The sequence below is a fragment of the Pithys albifrons genome, chromosome 4 (genome assembly GCF_047495875.1).
Source record: "Pithys albifrons albifrons isolate INPA30051 chromosome 4, PitAlb_v1, whole genome shotgun sequence".
Taxonomy (NCBI): Eukaryota; Metazoa; Chordata; class Aves; order Passeriformes; family Thamnophilidae; genus Pithys; species Pithys albifrons.
In genome coordinates, this window is record NC_092461.1 from 46513725 (window position 1) to 46538472 (window position 24748).

General features: G+C 37.6%; 1 protein-coding gene across 1 annotated transcript; it reads left to right on the forward strand.

Annotated features, from left to right (window-relative positions):
- The first annotated feature begins 381 nt into the window (after positions 1 to 381).
- Positions 382 to 24748, forward strand: EIF3E (eukaryotic translation initiation factor 3 subunit E). Its single transcript, XM_071553985.1, has 13 exons — positions 382 to 519; positions 2134 to 2248; positions 5213 to 5330; positions 8545 to 8587; positions 9027 to 9131; positions 11094 to 11219; positions 12658 to 12782; positions 13834 to 13960; positions 15788 to 15889; positions 17225 to 17334; positions 22758 to 22860; positions 23356 to 23490; positions 24585 to 24748. The coding sequence occupies exons 1-13, from the start codon at positions 430 to 432 to the stop codon at positions 24621 to 24623; spliced, it is 1338 nt and encodes a 445-aa protein (XP_071410086.1). The 5' UTR covers positions 382 to 429; the 3' UTR covers positions 24624 to 24748.

Here is a 24748-nt window from a genome sequence, read left to right on the forward strand (position 1 = left end):
CAACCCAGGGGCACAGGAGGGATTGCCTCAGGACTGAGCCCAGCCGTTGCGCCCACCCCGGGGGCACAAGAAGGGTCCCTTCAGGACTCAGCCCAGCCATTGCCCCCACACGGGGGGTACAGGAGGGCTCCCCTGAGGCCTCAGCCCAGCCACTGCCCCCATACAGGAGGGATCCCCTGAGGCCTCAGCCCAGCCATTGCCCCACACGGGGGGCACAGCACGGGCCACCTCAGGCCTCGGCCCATTCGCTGCTTCCCCCGCCCCCCTTTGGCTCCTCCCCGGGCCCCGCCCCCTCGCCCCCTCTTAACCCGCCCCGGACAGCACTGCGTAGGCGTCGCCGCAGCCGCGCTGGGCAGGGCGTGGCCGCGCAAGCGCACCGCGCACAAGAGCCGCGTTCTGCCGCTGCGCTTCCCTTCTGCCGGCGCCAAGATGGCGGAGTACGACCTGACCACCCGCATCGCGCACTTCTTGGACCGGCACTTGGTCTTCCCACTGTTGGAGTTCCTCTCCGTCAAGGAGGTACGTGGCTCTCCTAGAGGCGGGAGAGCGGTCTGCGGGAGCGGGAGAGCGGCAGGCCGTGCAGCTGACTCCGGTGCTTCCCATGGGCCTGGGCGCCGCCCGGGCTGGGCCCGGCCCGGCCCGTGAGGGACTCGAGGCCTCCGCAGGGCGGAGCGTGGGATGAGGGCCTCATGGGTCGAGGGTGAGGCGTGTGGGTCTGCCCCGGGAGGGACGGGAGCAGGGCCGAGAGGAAGCCGGGGGGAGCCGTGCCCTGCTCCTGCCGCTCCTGTGCGAGGCAGCGTAGAGCTCCTTCTTCGCTTTCTCGTGCCTTTCCCTCCCTTGACGTTCGGGGAAGGGAAGAATCAAAACTCTCCATCGCAGCCGCACCCGCAGTCCCATAGCCTGGGACACCCTTGACAGCCCCGCGGCCGCCGAGATCAGGGCGGTCTGGGGGCTTGCCCCAGTGCCACTGATTAATTTGTAACCCTTGTCATCGCAAATCTGTGTTGAAAGCAAATGCATGTCCCTTTTAGAGTTGTCCCTTGTTGGTTTTCTTACATATGTAGTTTGAAGTTACACTGCTACATAGAACCCAATAATCTTGAAGGTAGCGTAGACGGATGAGAGTTTAGCCTAAAGTATCTGAAGCGCTTGTCTGACCTATTGTAAAATGAAAGCAAAACGTGTAAAATGATGTAAGTTTTGAATTTAAAATAGATGTTATTTTAGGCTTGAGAAATGAACTGGCTGACCATGCATATGTTGAGACGTGACCTAGCCAGTTGTCACCTCTAGTGTGTGAATGTCTGTCATCTTGGGGGCATTTTTACTCTTTTAGCATTTGTAAGTCAGCTCAAGTTAACTAAATTACATTTTTGTAGTGTTAATCATGAATAATACAATGTTCAGAGCCCAATTAAACTTGCAGCTTCTATATTTGAGATGTCCATAAGTGTGGCGTAGCGAGTTGTAATACAGCTCTTGTGCAGATGTGTTTTTGAGAAATACTCTGGATTTGGCCCTCACCTACGTTTTGAAGACTTAACAGCAATTTTCAGGTTTCTGCTAAACTATGGGGTAGGAACTCTTAACAGTTTGACAAGTTTAAAAGCACACCATCCAAAAATACAGCTACTCTAAATTTGTTCTTATGCTTTAGACCTAGCAACATATTTTAGATTAGTCTGTGCTAAAATTAAATTATCTGCAGTCTAATTTAAATAATTTAACTAGTTTTAGTTAATAATAAAATAATTTAACCAGTTTTGTTTTGTGGAGAGTATTCAGTACTTTAAAAGAAAAGTATGACAAAAGTTTTATCCTTTTGAAAAATACAGATATAATTTTTGCAATAGGAATTACTGTTCCTGCTAAGCCAATAGTAATGCTACTTAACTTCTAACTAGTCTTTGAAGTTCCTGCTTGCATAAGTAGCAGGAAGTTCTGGTATCTTGCCAAGATGGAAAATGTAATGCTTTATAGTAAGCACACTTAATGACAAAGCTGTGAGATTTGATGTTCTTAACAATTCAGTTGTGCAAAAGTCCATGAACTGTGCTGTAAAAGTAACCAATTAATATGAATTGAAACTCTTTAATGTTATTCAAATAAATGTGTTAATAATTCCTTTTTCAGATATACAATGAAAAAGAACTACTCCAAGGGAAATTGGATCTCCTCAGTGATACCAACATGGTGGATTTTGCTATGGATGTGTACAAAAATCTTTATTCCGATGAAATTCCACATGGTAAGCTGCTCATTTAGCCTTTCTATCTAAAATAACAGATAGCTAGTGGTAATTTCCTTGTTGCATTCAAAAACTGGAATACTGTTTAGTTTTGGCCTTAACAATACTGAGAGAAATGGAATTCCCCAGTCCTGGGAGGTTTGGGTTTGTTGGTCTGTCAGGAACTTCATCTTTGAGTGATGTCTGTAGTTTTCAATGCTGATTTAGAAATTCCAAGCTCTTTAAAGGTGTAGCCTGATGTTGCATGGCCCTAATTTTTCATCTGTCAAGTTAAATATTATTGCACAGTGATTTGGTGTCATTAGATTCTTTCTTTAAAGCAGCTGTTAGTTAAGACTGGAGTTCCTCTGTAAGTAACTATTAATCTGGCTGATCTTTACACTTTGGAGAGAGAAAGATGTTTCTGAAAATGTGTGTTTTCCTCAGTTTTGTCAACACATAAATTGATATTTGTCTAGAAGAAAATAAATTATATTTAAGATTATAATGAATATAAAATTTAATCTATTACTGTCTTATCCATGATTTTGGGAACTTTCCTGTTTACTTAAATTTCCATCTTCTTGACAAACATTTGTGGAGGGGGAGAAATCTGTGGTATCTTCTTTCTCTAATTTTTATCCTTTATAGCTGCTTTGGTTTTGAGTTGTTTTCCTGTTGTTTCTTTTTTCTGACTTGTTTTTTAGTTTGTTTTGTCTGTTTGTTATTCCTGACTTAGTCTTTGAATATCCACTGTCTTCCCATTTCTCCATTTTTTTCATTTGGAGTAATTCCTCACCTTTTTCTAAACTATGGGGATTACAATCTGCCTTGTCTGTGGCTTAGGAGGAAGAGACAGTCATCCTTTTGCATTCTGCCTCTAGGTCTTACTTTTTCCAGGCTCCTTAAACTGCAGAGGTGTCGGTTCACCTCTTTGGAAAGACATGAAGAGAACTGATAGACTTGGGACCTTGGAGTCAGTGATTTGACCAGGTCTTTACCAGCATTAGATGGTGTAATGGGCACATATGCAGTGATGGGTGGACTTGTAACATTTATTGAGAACCAGGGTTTTGAATGTCTCTAATCTAAGAAACAGTTGCAATGATGCCTTTGCTGTCAGGTTATTTACCAGTTCTGCTGATCAAAAATGTCAGGCTGTATCAAGGCTGTAAAAATTCTCGAGGTTTAGTTTCACAGAACCACAGAATATGCTGTGAGGGAAGGGACCCACAAGGATCATGAAGTCCAAGTCTTGGCTCTCCTCTTTCTCTCCTTGCTTCAGCCTTTCTAAACTGTTCAAGATCATTACTGTGTTCAGTAGGAAATAAGTAGTAAATAAGGAGTAAAATACTAAAGTCGTAAACAGCACAAGAAATAGCAAGCGTGTGTCTTTGGTATTCTGATTATAGCCAGTTATTTAAGGAGGTTGCCTAAGGACTAAAAGGTTATAAGGTCACAGGTACAAGAAAATTGAATGAATTTGGTCCCTGGGAGAGCTTGGGCTTTATTATAAACCAGCAGTTTCCACACTTGTAAGGTTTTTCTTATGCTCTTTTCAAACACATCTTAAGATTTTACACCATTGGTTTGGCAGGTTTTTTTTTTATGATGACTTACCATTGTTTGATCTGTGGCTTTTATTCAGTTAACATAAGCAGAGCTAGTTCTTGCACATGGAGTCAGTTGTTCAGGGTCCTTGCTTGCACAACTTCCTATGCAAAGGTCTCAACTTACTCTGGGATCTTTCTGGGATGTGCCATCCTTATGTATCAACACCTGTCAGAATGTGTGTACAGACTGGTGGTTCTTGTGGAATCACTGGCTTCATTAGAAGTTTATGCTGGGGGTTTTTTTTAAGACCTTTCCGTTTAAAGTACTCAAAGCTAAGTTCAGTTAATGTAGTTATACTTAGAAATGTTCCTGCGCAATTTATAGTTGCTTTTGTCTTGTTTTCCATGAGATCAACTTACAATTACACATCCAGGAGATGTCACAGGAAAAAAATTTTTGTATTCTTAGTAAGTCAACTGAATGGTATTTCTTTCATCTGTTTCCGCTTCCTCTTTTATAATTTCAAGAGTCAACTGAAGCTGGAGGTAATTTCTCCTTATTGGAACACTTCCTATCAGGCAAGTCGTTCTTAGATATAGGTTGGGTCACCGTTATGGTGTTGGCCACTTTGGATGTCCTGTTCAAATACCTATGTAGCCAAATCACAAATATCTGATAGGTTCACTGTGGCATCAGATGTTCTGGTGAGTGGCTTTCATGTTTTCCTGCACTTTCTGCCGGGTATTTGTTTTTGGCTTCTCTGATCCTGTTTGTTTCTTGTGTCACATAGCCAGTGTCAGGGTGAATTTTTTCCCTTTCTTATTTTTAAGATACAGACTTTTCTGAATTTAAGTCTTCATTTTATTCCATTGTAGCACTTGGTGAGGAAGTTTGGATCTGTGTAAAATAATCACCCTGAACTGTTAGTTGTGTTTTCTACCAATTTTTCATAAAGGGCTTACTGTTCCTATGAAGCATATAGAGTGTTCAAAATTATAGTTTTGGAGATTCAGCTGCTTGAAATTTTTCCCTGTCAGTTTACAGTTAAGTAGTCTGTAAATGTGCTTTCAGAACCTGATCATCAGTGAGAAGAAAATCAATCTGAATAGTATGATGGGACTGTTTACTTTTCTCCAAGTTTACTTGAAATAAGTGATCTTAGTTAAAAGGACTGTTTCTTCCTTAGTGGAAGCCTGAAGATGCCTTGTCTAATACAGACTCTGCTTCAGCTTTACCTGCTCTTAAGTGGTCTGAGGAGGAGGAAAAGAGCAAAATGTTAGAAGCTTTTTATTAAGTCAAAGAATTGTTAGATACCTCTGGGTTTGTGACTTGATGAGGGGACAAATGAGGTAGGAATTGGGAGATGTGTTCAAAAGTCAGCAGTTCAAAACTTCAGACATTATGTTAAAATCTCTTTTTTTGTGTGTTTAGCTTTGCGTGAGAAGAGAACAACTGTTGTTGCACAGCTGAAGCAGCTTCAGGCTGAAACGGAACCTATTGTCAAGATGTTTGAGGATCCAGAGACCACGAGACAAATGCAGTCCACCAGGTAACTTCTAACATGGTTTCTCAGGACGGCTTGTTGGTACCTTTTAGTTGTTGTTGATAGGAATGCTTTCTGTCTAGCGACTGCAAAGGAGGACACTTCTATTTTGATACAGTATTTAAGTAGTGCTTGTGGTCAGATAATTCATATTGCTGGACACATTTTGCTCTTTTCAGTGCTTTTGCCTACTGTGTAAAAGACGTATCTGTTGATCATAATTGTTCCTGAGTCATCTTGGAACAAGTGACAGTCATCATTCAGTGCAGTCCAATCACAGCCAAGATTGGTTTGGGGGAGGTTGAGGGGCTTTTTTATTTGGGTTTTGAAGGGGGTTGGTCTTTTTTGAGGGGAAATATGGGCTAAAGTGATTCAGTCTCTTTTCTGCCTTCCACGAAGGATTATGGGGTGCCATCTTAGTCTGGAAGGCTTTGTGGATAAGCATCTGTTGAGCCTCAGAGCCTTCAGGAGTTCTGTCCTCTTCCCTCTTACTCTCCCCACCAGCAAACTGTTCCCAACTTGTTGGTGTAAGATGATGCTCATAATAGTCTTTTTAAGATACTTCCAATTTCTTCTTAATTTGCTTATGGGAGTAATGAAAGTAAAACGAGTTGTCTGCCCATTATATCTAAGGATTATGAGAGTTCTTTCATGGCTAAACTTAATTTGACTCTCTAGAAGAGTTCAGTCACTGGGGAGTGACTGCACCTTCAGCAGAGGGCTGGGCAAGTATTGGCCTAAGTTACTGCTTGTTACCTTTACATAGGAAACATTGTTTAACTGTTTTATATGCCTGACAAACTCGAGAATATTAATTTGATCTTTTCTTCAGCCTTACCTGCCCTAAGATTTCAAATCGAGCATACTGCACCAGCTAGAGCACTTACTGTTCAAGTTGACTTTGAATAAACTCAGGTTTATTGTTGGCAAGCTTTATGCATCTGTTGATATGGAAAGCTGTAACGTGACTTCTGCAATTTCTTAGAAAAAAATTGAATATACAAACTCTTCTTTCTAGTTTGCAGAAATCTTTATGAGTATACCTTTGGGAATAAACCCCGTGGAGAATATGGTTCCCTGAAGGGGGAGGAACGTAAATAGAATTTACTTTGTTTCAAATACATGTATTTCTCTTTTATTTCCCCTCTTTTTTTCTCCACAATGTTTTCTCCACTCTTCACATTGTTTTCAGAATTTGTTATTTAGTTACTTAGAGCTTGGTCAGTGCAGAAAAGATGAGGTGCAGTGTATTGTGTCTCAATGTGCACTAAAACAAGATGTCAGTAGGAATCATGAGATCTGTTAGCTTTGTAGCACATCAGAAAAAGTTTATTTTCTATTCTGATATCACCAGAATGTACTTGAGCTTCTGCTTTAAGAAATGTTGTTAACTGAATAAGCTGCCTTGGTATCTGATTCAGAGTGGCAATTCCTGTCAGATAGTTACATTAAGAAAAGGAATTGCATTTGCTTTATGAATTGGGGTTATGGAAAGCCAGAAGCTACTCACTTTTGGAAGTATAGCTTTGATGAAAGGCCCAACTGCCATTAGTTAACTGTCTTGTAGTTATTAACTGGGATTGTCTTAAAGGAAAGACTTCTGTGTTATCACAACTATTCAGATCTAATGGAGTGTATAGAGATTTTGTCTGATTCTTGCTTTGCTTTTAGCCAGCTTTTATAATAATACTTGGCCTACAAAAAGAAATTACTCAAGTGCCAGCATTTCTTGGGAAATGTGCTCTGTTACTTCACTTTTGATACATGGAAATTGGTCAGTAGTACCTACTTGAAGTTAGAAGTGCCTTGTTTGAAAACAAGAGATAGAGTCAAAAAGTGCATGGAATATACCTTGCCTAGTGCTCCAGAATATTAGCTCTACTACTCACATGCAGCAACTTTTGTTTTAGAACTGGTATGTGATTCTTTTCGTAAAATGTCTGGAAGCTTCACAGCTCAGAAACTCTGGTTTTGGTTAATGGCCAGTAGTTTTTTTATCCAGATTATTTGGGTTAGATAGTAATGAGCAGAATCAGGGTGATAGATGTCCTTCTGTCTAGACCTTGAGCAGTGTGCTGTAAATAGTACAAAGCAACTTTTAATTCTTTGCCTTTTACACTGATGATATGGAATCTCTGTCAGTTCAGAGCTACATGTTATCAGGGCTTTCGATCACAGCTTTTGATCCATGGCAGCACTGCTTGGAATATCAAAATCTGGGACATGATGTGTAAAGGAGACTTTGCAGGTAGAAATTCTTTCCCAAATAAGCCAAAACACTTCACTTTTGTAAGCAACAGTTGGAGGATGTTGACTTTAAAATTTTAAAGGAATACTAAGTATTCCTCATTCTTCAACTATGTTCTACTGGAGTAAATCCATGTGATTATTTACTTGCTTTCACAAGTATTACTAGGGATTGTCATTCTTGGCTTACTTGTCAATTTCCTTATAGAATCTTATAGCATAAGTTCTAATGAAACATACTCATGTCTTTGCCATCAGTTGACTTCACAGTAAATGGGGAAATACTCCCTTGCATTTGCTTTTTGCTGTATTTTTGTCCCAAGGAATTTATGGCTTGCGTTCTAGAGGCTCAAACTTTCCTTTGATCTAGATAATACTGCTTGTCATTTTAGTATTAATGTTGAATAAAAAAATAGTGATTCAGAGATGTGATCATGGGGGAATTAGATGTTTAGAGCTTGTTAGTATGGTTATTTTGTATAATTTTGTGTTCAGGTTCTTGCTAACCACTGTATCTCAGTGCTAACAGTGGGATAAGTTTCCTTTCTGCTTCTGTTTACTTGAGTCTTTGCTGTTTCTTTTCCTGTTAAAATCCAGGCTGTCCAGAGTAACTGCTCTCAAATTAGAACATGAAAGTGGGAAGAGCTCTAATTCAGAATTTAACTGTCATACCAAAAGCTAAGGATGCTACCAAAGTTTAAACAGCCTTCCACCCTGTAACAGTAGTTATTGTTGCAGGTGCCATTCTTTATTTAAAATTAGAATAATTTTAAGATTTTGAAACAATAACACTTTAGGAATAGATGGCTCTATATTTCTGCAGCTGCTTTTGACCAACAAGTGAAGGAATATCACTTTAAATTTATACTCAGTTTTGTTTCCGTTACCTTTAAAATTGTCTTGCATTGTGTACTTTGTTGCACGGTAAATATCAGTTTGCTTTGTAAAAACACTTAATATCCTTTTATTATAGAGATGGTCGGATGCTGTTTGACTATTTAGCTGAGAAGCATGGGGTAAGTTTTTTATCTGTTGAGTTCAGTTCCAAGTATCTCTACCCAACCTCTCTCACAGCTGTCAGCTTTGAGCAGTTATGGACTTGTATTTTGCCCTGTCTCCTGTCAGTGTAACTAATAGGCAAAATTCCTATTACTAACTCATATATGCCTTTGAACTTTCAGTTTTTATCCAAACAAAGCTGAAATTTAATGTTAGTTGGATTTGTGTAACTAAGATGTGCTTTACTTTGCAATGCACAATTTCACCTTTTTCTGGTTTTGGTTTAATCTTTCATTCTGTGGCATGGATTGAGAGTAAATAGTTTTCTATTGTGTTTTCCTGTGTACAATGTCTTTGGAAAAACTACAGATTTTGAAGCTTGCTCTAAAAATTGGCTTGTGATAGCATGTTTCTTTTTTCCTGGTGAATAAAAGCTTTTATTGTATTCCTTTTCAGTTTAGGCAGGAGTACCTGGATACACTCTACAGGTATGCAAAATTCCAGTATGAGTGTGGTAATTACTCAGGAGCTGCAGAGTATCTCTACTTCTTTAGGGTTCTGGTAAGTTTTGGTTGGTTGTTTGTTTGGGGTTTAGTTTTGTGGTTGTTTGTTGGATGTTTTTTTAATTAAATACTTGCAGCACTGAATTGTGTGTATTTTTTGAATATAATACTTTTTTGAGCTTTTTGAGGCAATTACTGTGCACCAAAGTTGGCAATAATTGTTAATAATATTTACTATTGTCCAGCAATTCTGTTATTTTCAAGCTGAATTCAGAATTGTTCTTCAAATGTGTAGGGCTTGTGGTAACAATTTTGGAATACAGCAGATGAATACTTGCTTTTGTGAATACTTTTTTTTGTGCACAGATGTAATCAACAGTAGTGAGAAGCTTGCAGGTGGATTTAATGTAATTGGTGGTAATGGTGGACTGCCAGCTTCTTATCAGAACTCTCATCTGCCTTCTCTTGAATTTTGTGATGCATTTAAGAACATAAGTCATCTCCCTAGGAAATGTAAACAGATTAAATGATCCATCATCTCTGAAGCAATTCTTTTCATGTTGTTGTAATCCATATCATTTGTTACTGGTGGAACTGAATTTTGAGAATGAAGATTTAATGTCTTGTAAGAATCTCAACACAGTAAATTTATTGTTGGTGGTCAGTGAATGTGTTGTATTACTTACAAATGGAAATTTAAGGTAACAGCTTGGAAATCCAGATACTGTAGCTAGAACAGCTGCAGTACCTGAAAGCGGTTATTGTAAACAGATTAACTAGTTTTGTGATTTGGAACCAACACAGAACATGTGAACCTCTTAAAGTGAAAGTATCTGCTAAATGGGCACCTTGGTTGTCTGGAAGATACTGACTTCCAAACTGTGTGTCTCTGGACATGTGGAGTGATTCCTGAAAACATGTACTGATTCATATGTTGATGCTTTTCTTGCTGTCTACTCTCTATTCCCATCTACAAGTAATCTTAACTCCTTGAGATACTACTGGAGTAAAACAGAATAATTCCTGTAATTCACTATAATTAGAGAAATTGGGAAATGTACCTTCAATCAGAAGAATAGGGTTTAAAGTAGGAATGAGTTGAATTCTTAGTCTAAATTTTGATGCTGAAACTAAACTTTCAGTGTTACAGGTTCATTTTATGCACTGAGAAGGGAAATGAAAGTTGCATATGTAGATTTATGGGCAGCTCTCCCTATTACTTCATGCTTTAAGTCTGGGCTCAGTGTTATATTCTTATAGCGCAGGTCACTAATTTAAAAAAAATTATTGGTTTTGTGCTGGTAATAGCTTGGTATAGATAGGACTTTGTTACTAATTCTGACGGGGAAAGATTTGTTTAAAGTTCTGTGTGATGAAATATAATCTATGAAAGAACTATTGTAACTGGTCTGAGAAGAGAATTTGACACTGTGAATGACCTAGTGTAATTCATTCCTGTATAAAACTAACACAGCTTGACCTTAGGGCTACCCTTCCAGGAAACAGATTCACTGCTGCAATGTTGCAGTTTTACCCAACATTTCAGCAACAAGTACAGTTTTGGGCACAGCGTTAGCAGAAAGAACTTGGAATGCTAGTTTTTTTTAAGGTGGTTACTTACTCTCATGAGTTCTTGAGCAATCTACTTTGCAGTAACCTTGTTTAAGTAGTTTAGAAGCAGTTCTATATGGTGGGGAAAAAAAAGCTGTTTTGGAACCAGTGTGTTACCTGGTTCTCAGCCATTTCATTTTTTTTTTAACTTACACTGCAGCAGCATGGAGCTTTATTTTGACAGAATTTCCTAGTTTCTACTTCAGAAGCTTTACTGCTGTTTTCTATGCCTAAACTGCTGTTTTATTTTTTTTTAAAGAACACTTAATTGGCAAAGTTAGGACCATGCAGATTTGATACTTTTTAAATTAAAAATACTGCCAGAAAATACCTTTCTTAATTTTAAACTTAAATAATATTTTTAAAAAAAATTCTAAGAGTGTGATTTTGTTACTGTTGTTAAAAATAGGTTCCAGCAACAGACAGAAATGCTTTGAGTTCTCTTTGGGGAAAACTGGCGTCTGAAATCCTGATGCAGAATTGGGATGCAGCCATGGAAGATCTCACGAGACTAAAGGAGACGATAGATAATAACGTAAGTAAAATCTTAGTCATGTTATTGAGGTGAGAAGTTGGAGGTACCAGTATGCAAATTTTATTATAAATTACTTGTAGTCTTGTTTAGGAGCAGTTTACCACCTTTTCACTTGATACTTTCTTATTAGCAGTGGGAGAGTCGAAGGGTGCTTGTGAAGAAATAATGAAGCCTTCTTTTCAAATTTTTCTTCCCTCTCAATACCTTAAAAAGAAGCTATGTCTTCAAATCTTTTTCCAGTAAACAAAAAAAAGTCTTAAGGATGTGTTTTAGGGTCATGGTGTCACTGTGTGAAATTGTTTGCTTAAATTTCAGATACTTCTAACTATTCATTTTCTGTAAAGAATAAAATGCATGTAAATAAGCTATGTTATTATCTCCTAAAGATGGAGCTTTTGACAAAAATGTAAGACAGCTTATGTTTTGAAACAGTGTTCAGCTATTCAGCTTTCTTACCGGTTCCTGAGCTCAGATGAGCACCAAGAACACAGGGAGAGAGGCTGCAGTACTAATTGAGAGCAACTGAAAGGATTAGGGACCTTTCAGTGTTCCTCTTTGCTCATGGGCTGCATCTGAAATGGGACAGTTTTAGTTTCCTGAACTAGAGCCTTACAAAGGTGTGAGGTATTTTGGTTTTTGGTGTCCCTCTGTTGTTGTCTGTGTGGCAGATAAGTAATGTTAATAAATTTTCTTTTGTAATTTTGTCATCTTTTTGACTCTATATGGTTGTAATAGACTATTTGACTCATGCATTAAACTCCAAGATATTTTAGGATATAATCATAGTAGTTGTCATGCTCTTTGGAGTGGTGATTGCTTGCTGTGCAGTTCATTCTCAACATGTTGCTTTGCAGTCTGTTTGAAGTGCTGCTGAAATTTTGAGCGCATACAGCTACTTGGAGCTGGACCCTTATTTGTGCATTGTTGGCTGATTTGAATGAAGTTATTTACGTTTTTATTTGTTGGGTGAAAGTGATTATGGTGTTTCATCATTGTCAGAGGGTGTAGGGCAATAAAAAGCATTCGTGAGGCTTTAAAACTTAAAACAGAAAGCCTGCAGAAGCAGAGTAGTTTCTCAATCACATCTGAAGAGGGAATGCAAGAAAAAAATTCAGAATTAAAAAAGGGAAGTAATAATATAGGTTAGTATGGTGGTCTTGGAGAGCTAAAATCTCTGCTCTTGCTGTAACAATGCAAGTTTTGGCAAATTATTTGGAATAGAATACTGGAAAAATCATTTTACTTATGACTTTCAGGAGATTTATCATTGAGATGACAAGTTAAAAAAACTGGAGGTCAAACTCGGGCTGAGAGTGATGATAGTCACAAGGAGATAGTGGAAAATCATAAAATTTTGAGCAATTACAGGTTTATGGATTAGTATTCAAGCAAACTTTGTGTTGTATTTGACTTAAACTAATGTTACATTTTCTTTCAGTCTGTCAGCTCTCCGCTGCAGTCTCTTCAGCAAAGAACGTGGCTCATCCACTGGTCTTTGTTTGTGTTTTTTAATCATCCTAAAGGGAGAGACAATATCATTGACCTTTTTCTCTATCAGCCACAGTAAGTTGTGTTGTACTATATGGGGGAGTTCTTTGATCTGAATGAAGGCAGATGATGAATACGTAAACTTGTTGAGCTTAGGGCTGCAGGGGAAAGTATTGCCCTATTTTGTTTCTATAACTATTCTTGAGGAAAAGCTGAGACTAAAAATAAGAATTGTAACACTATATTTGTGACAGGACTGACTTATATGTAGATCTAGGAGTCTAGAACAGCTTAAGACTGAGAAAGAATATCCTGAGTTGGAAGGGACCCCCAAGGTTTCTGCACAGGATTATCCCCAAGAGACACACCATGGGCCTGAGAGCATTGTCCAAACACATCTTGAACTCTGTCAGGCTTGGTGTTGTGACTCACTTCCCTGGGGAACCTGTTCCAGTGCCCAAGCACCCTCTGGGTGAAAAACCTTCCCCTAATATCCAACCTTAAACCTCTGCTGACACTGCTTCATGCTGTTCCCTTGGGTCCTGTCGCTGGTCACAGGACAGTCAGTGCCTTCCATCCTGCTTCCCCTTGTGAGGAACCTGCGGACCAGTCCCCTCCAGGCTGGACAGACCAGGTGCCCTCAGCCACTCCTCGTACACCTTCCCCTCAAGGCCCTTGACCATCTTCTTTGGCATTCTTTGGACACTCTGTAATAGTTTTATATGTTTCTTATATTGTGGTGCCCAAAACTGCACACAATATCCCAGGTGAGGCTGCCCCAGTGCAGAGCAGAGTGGGACAATCCCCTCCCTCGACCAGCCAGTGGTACTTTGCCTGATGCCTCCTAGAACACGGTTGGCCCTCCTGGCTGCCAGGGCACTGCTGTTGACCAGGACCCCTCCGGGTCCTTTTCTATGGCACTGCTTTCCAGCATTTCCTTCCCCACTCTGTTCATATATTCAGGGTTGCTCTGTCCCAGGGATTGCCCAGCCTTCTGGTTTGTCAGGATCTCTCTTCAGGGCCCCTCTGCCTTTGAGGGAGTCAACAGCTCTTCCTGATTTAATGTCGTGAGCAAACTTCGGTACACCTTTGTGTCCTGCATCTTCTCTGTATTTTTTCTTTCCAGGTATCTCAATGCAATTCAGACCATGTGCCCACATATCCTCAGATATTTGACTACTGCAGTCATAACAAATAAGGATGTTCGTAAACGTAGACAAGTGCTCAAAGATTTAGTCAAGGTTATTCAGCAGGTAAGGTTTGAAGTATCTGATACTTTCTGCTTTTTTTAATGAGACTTCATAATAACTTTCTTCTAATAATATATGCCTGGCTTATGACTTAAGGTGTTTTGATACTTGTTTTTTTTTAGTAAACTGATTTCTTCACTGAAGTAAAACGTGTCAGTCAGTGGGAGGACAGTATTTTTTTTTCCTTCTTTCGTGTAAAAGAGCAATGAGTACAATAGAGTATGCACTCATTTTTATTTTATTTCTGTATGATTAAATGCAGAAAATTCAGTGAGATACATGAAGTGGCTTTGGATCTGATTCTTCTTTTTGAGCCATCCCTACAAGGAATTGTGTGACTAAGGGTTCTTTCTTGCATTTTTAAACCATTGAATTGTATGTGTTGATTTGTGTTCACCTGTATTTTCTTGGAAATTGTTATATTATTACAATTAAATGAGGATGGTAGACATGTGTATGTATATATATATATATGGAGAGAGAGGGGAGACGTATGTATGTACATCTATATCTATGTGAGTGCACAGTTACTACAACTACCAGTCAGTTATATCCACTTGAGCCATTGAGGTAACTACCTATGCAAAGCACGATCAATGCATGAATCAAATTCTAAGGACACCTTAATCTGTTTTTAACCATTAGTGTTCACAAAAGGTAGTAGCATGAGAAGCCATTAGTTAGTATAAAGTGTTGAAACTCATCTTTTATTTTAATCTAAAATCTGATTGTAGCCTTGAGCTTTAATGTAACATAAACTTCTAATACTTGAAGTAATATTTCACAACTTTTGTTTATCTTGTACTATCAATATGAACAAAAAAGATCATTAGGGTGTTCCTCTTGAAAATACCAACTTGGGCTTTGGTTTATGGTTCGTTACATTAACTCATGATGTGGTAGAGGTTTTATAGATTTGAAAGCATATCAGACAGGATAACAGGATAACTGCTTGTGTGGTAGGCTGTTTGCTCTAGTGATTATAAGTGATTGTTTATTGAACTGATAGGTAAGCAGTTTGTTGATCATCTCTATTAAATATAAAAGATGATTAATCCAAAACTATTTTGCACAGTGGATGTTAATTATGTGGTTAACAAGTACAATTTTGATGTGAAAAACATTTACCCATAAAACTGAATTTTAAACCTAAATAATGAGCCTGTAAGTACAGTTTCTTGGGGGAGGAAAAATAATTGATTGATAAAGAAAGCATCTTTCCTAGTACCTCCCTTAATCTGCTGATTTTACTGTATGCTGTAGCAGATATTGACAGATACTGATTTAAGCTGTCTTAAAATATGCATTAGAGACACCTGAGGGAATGTTTTATTGCATCTGAATTTACACAGTTGTGTATAGATCCAATGTTACGTCTGCCTGGTAGTTGAGAGGTTTGAGTAACTTGAGCAATGTCGAAATAAATGAAAGTATTTTGTGTGAGAAAGTAGCATTTTTGTTAACTATGTTGTCCATATATGTATAAAGGATTTGGCATTGGAGTAGTCTTTGAATACGAAGACTTTTCTACCATATTTTAGAAATTTGGATGTTTGATACAGAGCCAGTTCTAGTCTCTTGACACTTTGCTAATCCAAAGATTGCACCATTAAATGCTGAAGGTGGAACTGCACTGGTGCTTGTTGAACCAAATGTGGTAGGAAGTATGTTTATGCAGCTTTTATAAGAGGAATTAGGAAGTTCAACTTTTTCTTTTTTTCAGGTGATATATGGACTTGTTTCTACTCTGAATTTTTTTAAGAATATAAGGAATACTCAAGTGACCACGTGGCTGTGATTTCTATTATTGTTCCTGGTTTGTTTTGACAGGAATCCTACACATACAGGGACCCTATTACAGAGTTTGTGGAATGCTTGTATGTTAATTTTGATTTTGATGGAGCACAGAAGAAGCTGAGAGAATGTGAAACAGTAAGTTTCATTTTCCTTTAAGTAAAAACCTCTAAAATTCACAATGGCCAGCTACTTTGTTAGAAATGGTGTTTGATTCCATTGCCAATGTTTTATGATGAGCTTTAATTCGTGGTTGTGTGGCGTTGGGTTTTTTGACAACTCATTTTCTAACACTTAAATGAGTCTTACCAGTAAGGATACAGCTTTAATGTTACATTTAAGAAGTTCTAGAACAAGAAGCAAATAAATTGTCATGCATTTGGCTAAGCTTCAGGTTTTCCATTAATGCTTGAGGAATACTTGAAGAAAAGCTCAGATCTGTCTTTTGTTGTGAAAGATACAGCATCCTGGAGTCATGAATTTCTGAATCTTTTCAGCTTCAGTAGGATGTGTGAAAAGTGATGTGAAATAACATTGAGATAGTTAAATACTTATTCTTGGATAATTCTTACTTAATGTAATATGAACAGTTGAAAGATACCTAACACTTGGCTGGAATGGAGTAAAAGTTAGTATTTTGATCAGGTGAACTGTGGGGGTGACAGTGTGTATATGGCTCTCTTATGGTCTGAGGTGATTGATGAATGCATCCTTAAGGACCAGAGAGGCACCTGTAGAATGTGGATGCCTTGTAACCAGTGGAATCTTTCCTTGTATGTTGGGTGAACTACTGACCAATAGTGTACTGGCATGTTACATGCAGGAGTAGATAAAAGTGAAGCTGTTACTAAAAATAAGGTCCTTTGTATTCAGTGAGCCTTCAGATCACACTGCAGCCCGAGTTGTCTCTGCCTCCTCTGACCGCTGCTAAGCTAATCTACATTACCCCAGTAAAAGGTGACCCCAATACTGAACATTAGTACCAATTCTTAAAGCTCCTAGTTTGTTTCCTTTGATTGGTATTAGTTACCTCATTGAGTAAATAACAAGGCTTATAATTTTCACTGCGTAGGGCTGGTGGCCATACAATCTGAACATCAGAGACACGTGTGCACTGCTAAGGAAGCTGTTTTGCATGGTGTGGAGAATGCTGATCAAATTGCAGATTGAGAGAAGAATCCTACAATAATACGAGTGCAGAGTCAAATTTTGCATTGAAGAGTTCTTCAGTAGAGTTAATGACAACAGTAGGCCTTATTCTCTTCCTGAATCTGACCACAGTGGTCATGTTAGTGTACGATTTAAATGTAGTAAGATGCAAAACAAGGAAAAATTTTGCTAATCAATCGCTTTTTTCCACATCTTGGAATGTAGCAATAATTGTTTTGGGTGTGCTGTTGTTGATCTTAGTTATTGAGAGTGTCTACCAGCAAATTACTATTTCCAGTATTCCGTTTCTGCTTACACTTGCAGGTGCTTGTGAATGATTTCTTCTTAGTGGCCTGCCTTGAGGACTTCATTGAGAATGCTCGTCTCTTTATATTCGAGACTTTCTGTCGCATCCATCAGTGTATCAGCATTGGGTAAGATAATGTCTTAAATCTGTCAGTTCAGAAAAATCAGTCATGGTTGACAGTGTTCCAAACAGTGTAAACTTTAGTAGTAAAATACTCAGGTGTCAGATAAACTCCTAACTGAAATATCATTCGGATAGTTTTCTTTCTAGTTTTATATACTTAAATTACAAAAATCATATTTAAAGTTGAATTACAGTGTTTAACTTCAAAACAACCTCTCTCCTCCACCCTGATGCCCTAAAGAAGCAGGGCTTTCACGTTAAAACTTTGCCATAGTGTTAACTTGGATCTTTACTGGGTTTAATGAGAGCTTTCATACCCACCATCACCAAAGTCCTGTTGTCTTCATTTGAAGCTCAGTTCCACACATTAATGTAGTGAGTTGATATTAAGTAAATTGCAAATACAGTCATTGCTTAAATTTATTTATATTTATATGTCTGTCTTATAGGTATGTTCTTTGAAAATAATAAGAATTATATTGGTTTTTTTCATTAATTAAATAGAAAACAATGGATGTCCTTCCCTGTGGCACAAAGTGAATGAGCCAGCTATAAGGGCTATGTTCTTATATCTGTTGTTTACTCAGATTAATTTTATAAATCCAAACTGTTCAAATGGATCAGCTCTGATGTCTCTTCAGAAAAACCCAAAACAAATGCTAAGTAGTAAGACATTATGTGTGTTTGAGATCTCTTTCCATTTGGCCTTTGCCACGTTCCCCATATTTCCACATCACTTAAGTTTAAAAGGAAAAAGTGAAGAGAGAAACTCTGAATGCTATAAAAATCTCAATGGTAGAGAACAATGCAGAGATCCTTGAGAAACAAAAATTAGGACTGTTAAGTTCATCAAGATCAATGGAGTCTTGTTACCAGTCTGCATCCAGAGCAAATGTGTGCATACAATCCTCTGAGGAAGTGATTTAACACTGCCTAGTTTCAAAAGAAAAGGACTTGAGAGAAAGTTGTCTTAGTTTTGGAAGGGTAGCTTTTTTATGGATAGATAGAGTTGGAGAAGGGACTGATTCTTGCTACTTTTAATCTCCAGTCACTGGGTGAATTTAGTCTTCTTTACTTTTGGAAAATACATATTATCCTTTGTATCAGCTTAAAATAGTCAGTGGTTTTGATGTAGAAGGGAAATAGTGAATTGGAGCATTTTAATCAGCTGTGGTGTTGGATTTTAAGCATAGTCATAACAAGAAATGAAACTAGATGGTATGAACAGAACTTTTCGATACTTAATGTGCATTTCTATAACAGGGCTAATGTTTTAAGCAGATGACTGCACACAGGCATGAAAAGGGTTTGGATAAGTATTTGGAAGAAAAAATGTAAGGATGAATTTCTGGGAAGTAGAAAACACAGTGTAGTGTCTTGCTATTTTTTATAACTTACTTTTAGTGCTGTGAATACTGCACACATTCAAGAACAAGTTCTCAATGAAACTTGATGTTCAGGCTTTTTTAACTGGAGACTTGATATCTTTCTAAGAAGTCTGCTTCTCTTACCTGTCTCCAGTCAATGAGCAAAGATTCTAAAGCATGTGTGTTAAGTATTTTTCAAGTCGTTGTCAGAAGATACTGATAAACTGTGGGCAACATACCAGTGATTCATTATGGTAGAAATAGAGCTTGCTTTAACAAACCAAAGTTTATGGTAGGTGATTGTCATTTAGTTAGTGTTTATTGCTCATTTTACAAGTCATATTTTTGTGCTGTGTGGTATTTCAACTTTAAATATGATAAAAAATAGTGTGGTTGGCCATCCTTGTTGTATAAGTGATTCCTAAATATAGGTATCAGTGCTCTTATTTTGTAAGCATTATAATTTGTTCTGAGACAAGTGATAGATTTTGAGTTGAGACTTTTGTCTCAGACTAATACGGGTATTCCTCTCACATGGAATCAATTATCAATAATGAGGTGTATCTCAGTAGGACACTGTTTCCAATAGTGGACATATGTCTTACATTTCTCTGCAAGCTGTAACAACCACGAGATTTGGGCTGATTGAGTGAGGTGCGTAAGTATTTCTTAGAGCATTTCAGACTTGCTTTTGAAGAAATTAGCCAGCTGAAATGTTTTAATTGGGTGTTTGACTGAGGCATAGTTCTTAACATTTCTTTGTCCACAAGTGATCTCCACTGCCCTTCCTGGAGCTGAAAACTAGAAGGTTGTATCACAGTGCTTGATAAGTACTATTTAGCTACTGAGAATGAATTTGAAAACAATTAGTGGGAAACCTGCTATTCTTTATATTAAATGGGAAATAAATGTATGTTTATTTTTTTAACTACTTAATATCTGCTAGGCAGCTGACATTTTTCCAAAGAAGATAGTTGCTTTATCAGTTTTAAGTTAAAATTTATACATCTTAAATCATCCTGCACTTGGTTTACTGTTTGAAATATCATGTTTAACAGGGAATAATAGTTGAAGTTAATTCTGAATATGTTTTGGTTAGTTTAATATGCCTGTATTTAAATTAAGAGCTGAATGTGCTTCATTCCTCTTCTGTACTGCACACCCAAGAAAACCATATAGAAGATGGACTGGTTCATATATGAAAGATGTGTGGAGTTCAGTAACGTTGCCTTTTAACTAAATGAAAAATAACAGTTGCTCCAGCATGACCCATATAAGTGAATTTCCTTATAAAACAGAGGGACAGAAGCTATTCAAAAAACTATTTTACAGCTGTTTTGGAGAAACTACCCTTTGAAATTAATTGTGACTCGAAATGGTAGACTATTCTTTCAATACTAGTAAAAATGTTCCATTGTAATTCACTTATTTTTATTGAATTAAGGTGGCAATCTTTATAAACAATGGTAACCTATAATGCAACTCTTGTTGCACCCGTTCCTTAATGGTATTTGTGTGTATATGTAAATCTAAATGTGTCACAATTACTTGAACTGTTCAACATATGTGAGACTAAGCTGTAGTTTGTATTTCTTCAGAGTATTAGATACATACTCTGACAGTGCAATAGGAGAATAGTAGTGTTTGTTACAGAATTGTAATCAGGATAGATCTTCAGTACATTTACTCTGGAAGTATTGAGAATATTTTCTTGGCCATATGTATTACTTTACCAGGCAAGTACCTCCATGTGGTACAGCCATGGACTTAGGATAGTACTGGCTGCTTCAGTGTAGGCCTGCAAAGAGACCCTAAAATGAAATCCAGTTGCCGGAAGTGCCGGAGGAGGGTCATGTCTTGTGTCAAGGCATGATAAAGTTTTAGAAGATTTTCAATAGAAGATAGTTGTTACCCAATAACTTTGGTTATATTATAATTTTAAGTTCATTTAAGTCTCAAAGCTAGAAGTTGAAATTAAATATATTTTTATATCCTTTTTATTCTGCCATTTTCATTCCATGATTTTTAATTTTTCCAGATAAATGTGGTTGAAAAAAACCACCTGTACAGAGGTGTTATTTCTGTTGTGTTTCTGCATATATACTTAATGTTTGTTCAGTTAGCTCTTTTTGGTTTTTGTTTTTTGGGGTTTTTTGTTGTTGTTTTTTTTAAGCCACTTCTGAAGAAGCTGAGCTAACAGTAAAACTTAGACATAAGAGAAAAAGGTAGAATTATCTGATAGGTGATATAAAATACTTTATAATTTCTGACTTGGAATGACTCTTTAGAAGTCTGTACCCTCTTTCCCTCCCATTAACAAAGGGATTTTATGTTAAAGAAAAATACAGGTGCAGTAGGTGGAAGGGACCTCCTCAGGAAGTCACCTGGCTTAATCCTGTGAATCCAATTACACCTTTGAGCAGGACCCACTGCAATATTCTGTTATGCTACTTAAGGCCTTGACTAGTTGATTCTTGACTATCTCCAAGAGTGGAGGTTCCATACTGTGATTCCCAATCTATGTTGGTTACTCCCCAGTGTAGTGGCAGTAGCCTTTCTGTGGCATCTGGAAAAAGTGTTATTTTATTTGCATCCTGTTATATTTCTAAAAGAGAAGTATGAGAATTACACACTCCACACTTGCCCCCCCATATTCTTTAAGTTTGAAATGTTTTTAGTGTCAAGTCAAGTGCTTAACATCTCTGATTTGGAGTAGTAAAGCAGTTTGTGGCTTTTTTCTATTTAAATACCTCATGTCCTGCCTAGATGACCAATAATTCCAGAAAAATTTACATCCCTGGTATTTGTTCTCACTTGCATTCACAATTGTTGATTCAACCTCAGATTAACAGTTTACTGGAACAGTATCGGCTGAGATTTTGGATTTTGCTTCCCCTTACTTCCCACCAGGTCAGACACTGTTACTCATTTGTTGTGTGATTTTGCTGAAGTGAGTCAATGCAAGTCTGGTCCTTTATTCACCCCTCTTCATGTTTATCTATTACAAAAAATTGAATTTACTTTTATATTTGGGAGAAGGGTGAGATATCAATACCGTATAGGAGAGAAGATTGCATATATACTGGCAGTCAAGCCAGGTAGATGAGCTAACAACTGATAGATTACAAAGTATCTGCTTGACACAAATAATCAGCAAGAAGAAAATCAATTCTTGAGTTGGAGAAAAGTATGTTTAAGCAAGATCCTGTAAAATGGTGAGAAACTAACCTCTTGTGCAACTCAGCGTATCCAGCTGGCTCTTTGGTCCTGTCTGTAGCGCTTACCTCATGTTTGTTACCTTAGTCTGAAAGCTGATGGAAGAATGAGCGTTACAAATGCCTGGTATGAGCCAACTGCCAGCAGGAAGCTGAAGGAGTTAGCTGGAAAGCCACAGGAAATGCTATTAGAAAGAATTATTCATGGACGAGAGTGCTTGGTTTCATTAAGAATTTTCCTTTCTCTGCTCTCCTCCACCTTCCTTCCTTGACTTGCAAGTAGTTTGAGCACAGTGTATCTGTCACATCACAGAGCTCTGTCTCATGGCTCTTGTTCCTGAACTTCAGAGTGAAGTTTTCTTGCTAAACATTTTCCCTGAGTAATTAATCTAAACTTTCTTGACTGCATTTAAATAAGAATAAAAGCAATTCAGTTGTTTGTTTTATAATGATGATGATGGTTTTATGTTAATGGTGAAATTACTTGCATGAAAACAAAGAATGTTCATATAGGCAAGATTTTTGTAGGAATATATGAAAATTGTGCTCATCAAGATTTAAATGCATTATGGTGCAGTTATGAATGAGTAACTATGTACTTCAGAATATGAATTTCTTATTTACAGTGTAAACAGTGAGGTTGGGAATTGTAGAGGAGAGCATGTATGGAAGTTTTAAAGTCATTTTAAGTCAAATGAAAATAAGCTTCTTTGGTATGTGATATTTACTGAATGCTAATCTTGAACTGTGCCAAATTTTGTGTTAATTGGTGTTCCATAGTCCCTAGTCATGTGTACCTACGGAGAGGTTCTGCTTCAGCGTTTGATAAGTTTGCTATCTTTTAGTATGTTGGCAGATAAACTAAATATGACTCCTGAAGAAGCGGAAAGATGGATTGTCAATCTAATCCGAAATGCACGATTAGATGCCAAATTGGATTCAAAGCTGGTAAGACTGTATATGGAATCACAGAATCATAGAATGGTTTGGGTTGGAAGGGACCTTAAAGATCATCTAGTTGCACCCCCATTCCATGGGCAGGGACACCTCTCACACTACCAGATTGCTCAGAGCCCCATCCAACCAGGTCTTAAACACTTCCAGGGATGGGGAATCTATAGCTCCTCTAGGCAATCTGTTTGAGTGCCTAACCACACTTACAGTAACCTAATCTTAAGCCTCATCTCTTTCAATGTAAAGTCAGATGGATTTAAGTGAATTTGTTGACTTTTTCCTTATATTTCTTTTACTTAATGGGCAAAGAAAAACAAACAGTAGAAACCAGAGCTTTTTGTTTCTATATAAAGTGTAGTGGACTTCATTTATTGTGTTTTGATCCTGTGTGTAAGATGATCTGTGAAAGTTCTGGAAGCAGAGCATTACATTAAAGGCTTTTGCATTATGAGTGATTGTTAAATTTCTTCTGTCTTTGCTGGATTTTAGGGCCATGTAGTCATGGGCAACAATGCAGTCTCACCTTATCAACAAGTGATTGAAAAGACCAAAAGCCTGTCTTTTCGTAGTCAAATGTTGGCTATGAACATTGAGAAGAAACTGAATCAGAGTGGTAGATCTGAGGTTGGTAAAAGCTATGTTTTCCTGAATTCCTGCTGTCTTTTTTTGTGAGAGATCAGTTTAAGTATAATTCTTAATTTTTGCCTTTATTTATCAGATGTACCTACTTCTAGCTGTAACACTAGGAACTGAATTAGAAACTATTTACTTTCTTATGGTGAGAATTAAATAGTGGTTCTTGCTTTCTTCTTGCCTTCCTCCTTATCACTAGACAACTTCTTTTGTCACATAACTGTTTCTGTCATTTGGTGATCTACTTCCTTTAAATGGTCTCCTTCACCACCTGAAAAAGGCAGATTGAAGTGTGACACCTGGGAAAGCAGTTGTATTACTTTTTCTGAGTGGATCGTACTTTACTGTATGTGCATATGTAGTATTGAAAGAAGAATGAATGGTGCTTAAGACTGGAACATGGGGGAGGAGTTGTGCAAAACCATAACTGCTAAACCTATTTAATGAATAGAGAATATAATTAGTCACTGAAAAGTTTAAGCAGAATCGGTGAAAACGAGAAAGTTGGCAAGATCATCTGCTTTTGCCTCCCTCTACATTACAATATTAGAAGCTCCATGAGGGAGGACACTGTTAAGGTGGATGGCTTTGAGGTCCACTGGGGACCCAGCCATACATCTTTTAAGACAAGAAAAGCCAAACAAAACAAACCACACAGTAAAAGAGCTTAAACATTAAAAGTTTTATTGGGTTCGTCACTGTTTGGCTGAAATACTAATGGAAGTTGAACAAGCAGTGGTTCATTAGTTTATTCTGTTAACAGGAAGTCATGTGACATTTATGTGCTGTTATTTTCTTTTAAAAATATAGCTGCAAAATTATTTAGATTTATATTGGAATCTTCTAGAACTTTTTTGTTTTTGAAACTACTAGCTTGGAGGACCTAAACTGTTTAACTTAATTACAGTATATATTTCTGCTATATCAATACTTGCTTTAAACTTATAGGATATCCTTTACTAATTAACAACATCCTCACTTCATAGCTTATATATACAGTGTTGGAAATCTTTAATGTCTTACAAATTTCAGTAAATGCTAGATAACACAGTATTTTTTTCTAATCCTTATTTATTCATTTTTAGGCACCTAACTGGGCTACTCAAGACTCTGGCTTCTATTGAAATATTTCTGCAGTGGGAAGAAATCAGTTTATTTGACTGAAAACAACATAAATATGTAACTTTTTTGAGAGAAGGTAATTACATGTTAGCACTAACATTATTTGAATAAAATTGGCTACTTTTAA

What these genes read in the sequence shown, in the direction of transcription:
- EIF3E (XM_071553985.1), top strand. Translation starts at nt 430, where the DNA reads ATGGCGGAGTACGACCTGACCACCCGCATCGCGCACTTCTTGGACCGG. An exon ending in CTTTTTCTCTATCAGCCACA is followed by an intron (nt 12,783 to 13,833) that starts GTAAGTTGTGTT and finishes TTTTCTTTCCAG; the next exon opens with GTATCTCAATGCAATTCAGA. An exon ending in AGCTGAGAGAATGTGAAACA is followed by an intron (nt 15,890 to 17,224) that starts GTAAGTTTCATT and finishes TTACACTTGCAG; the next exon opens with GTGCTTGTGAATGATTTCTT.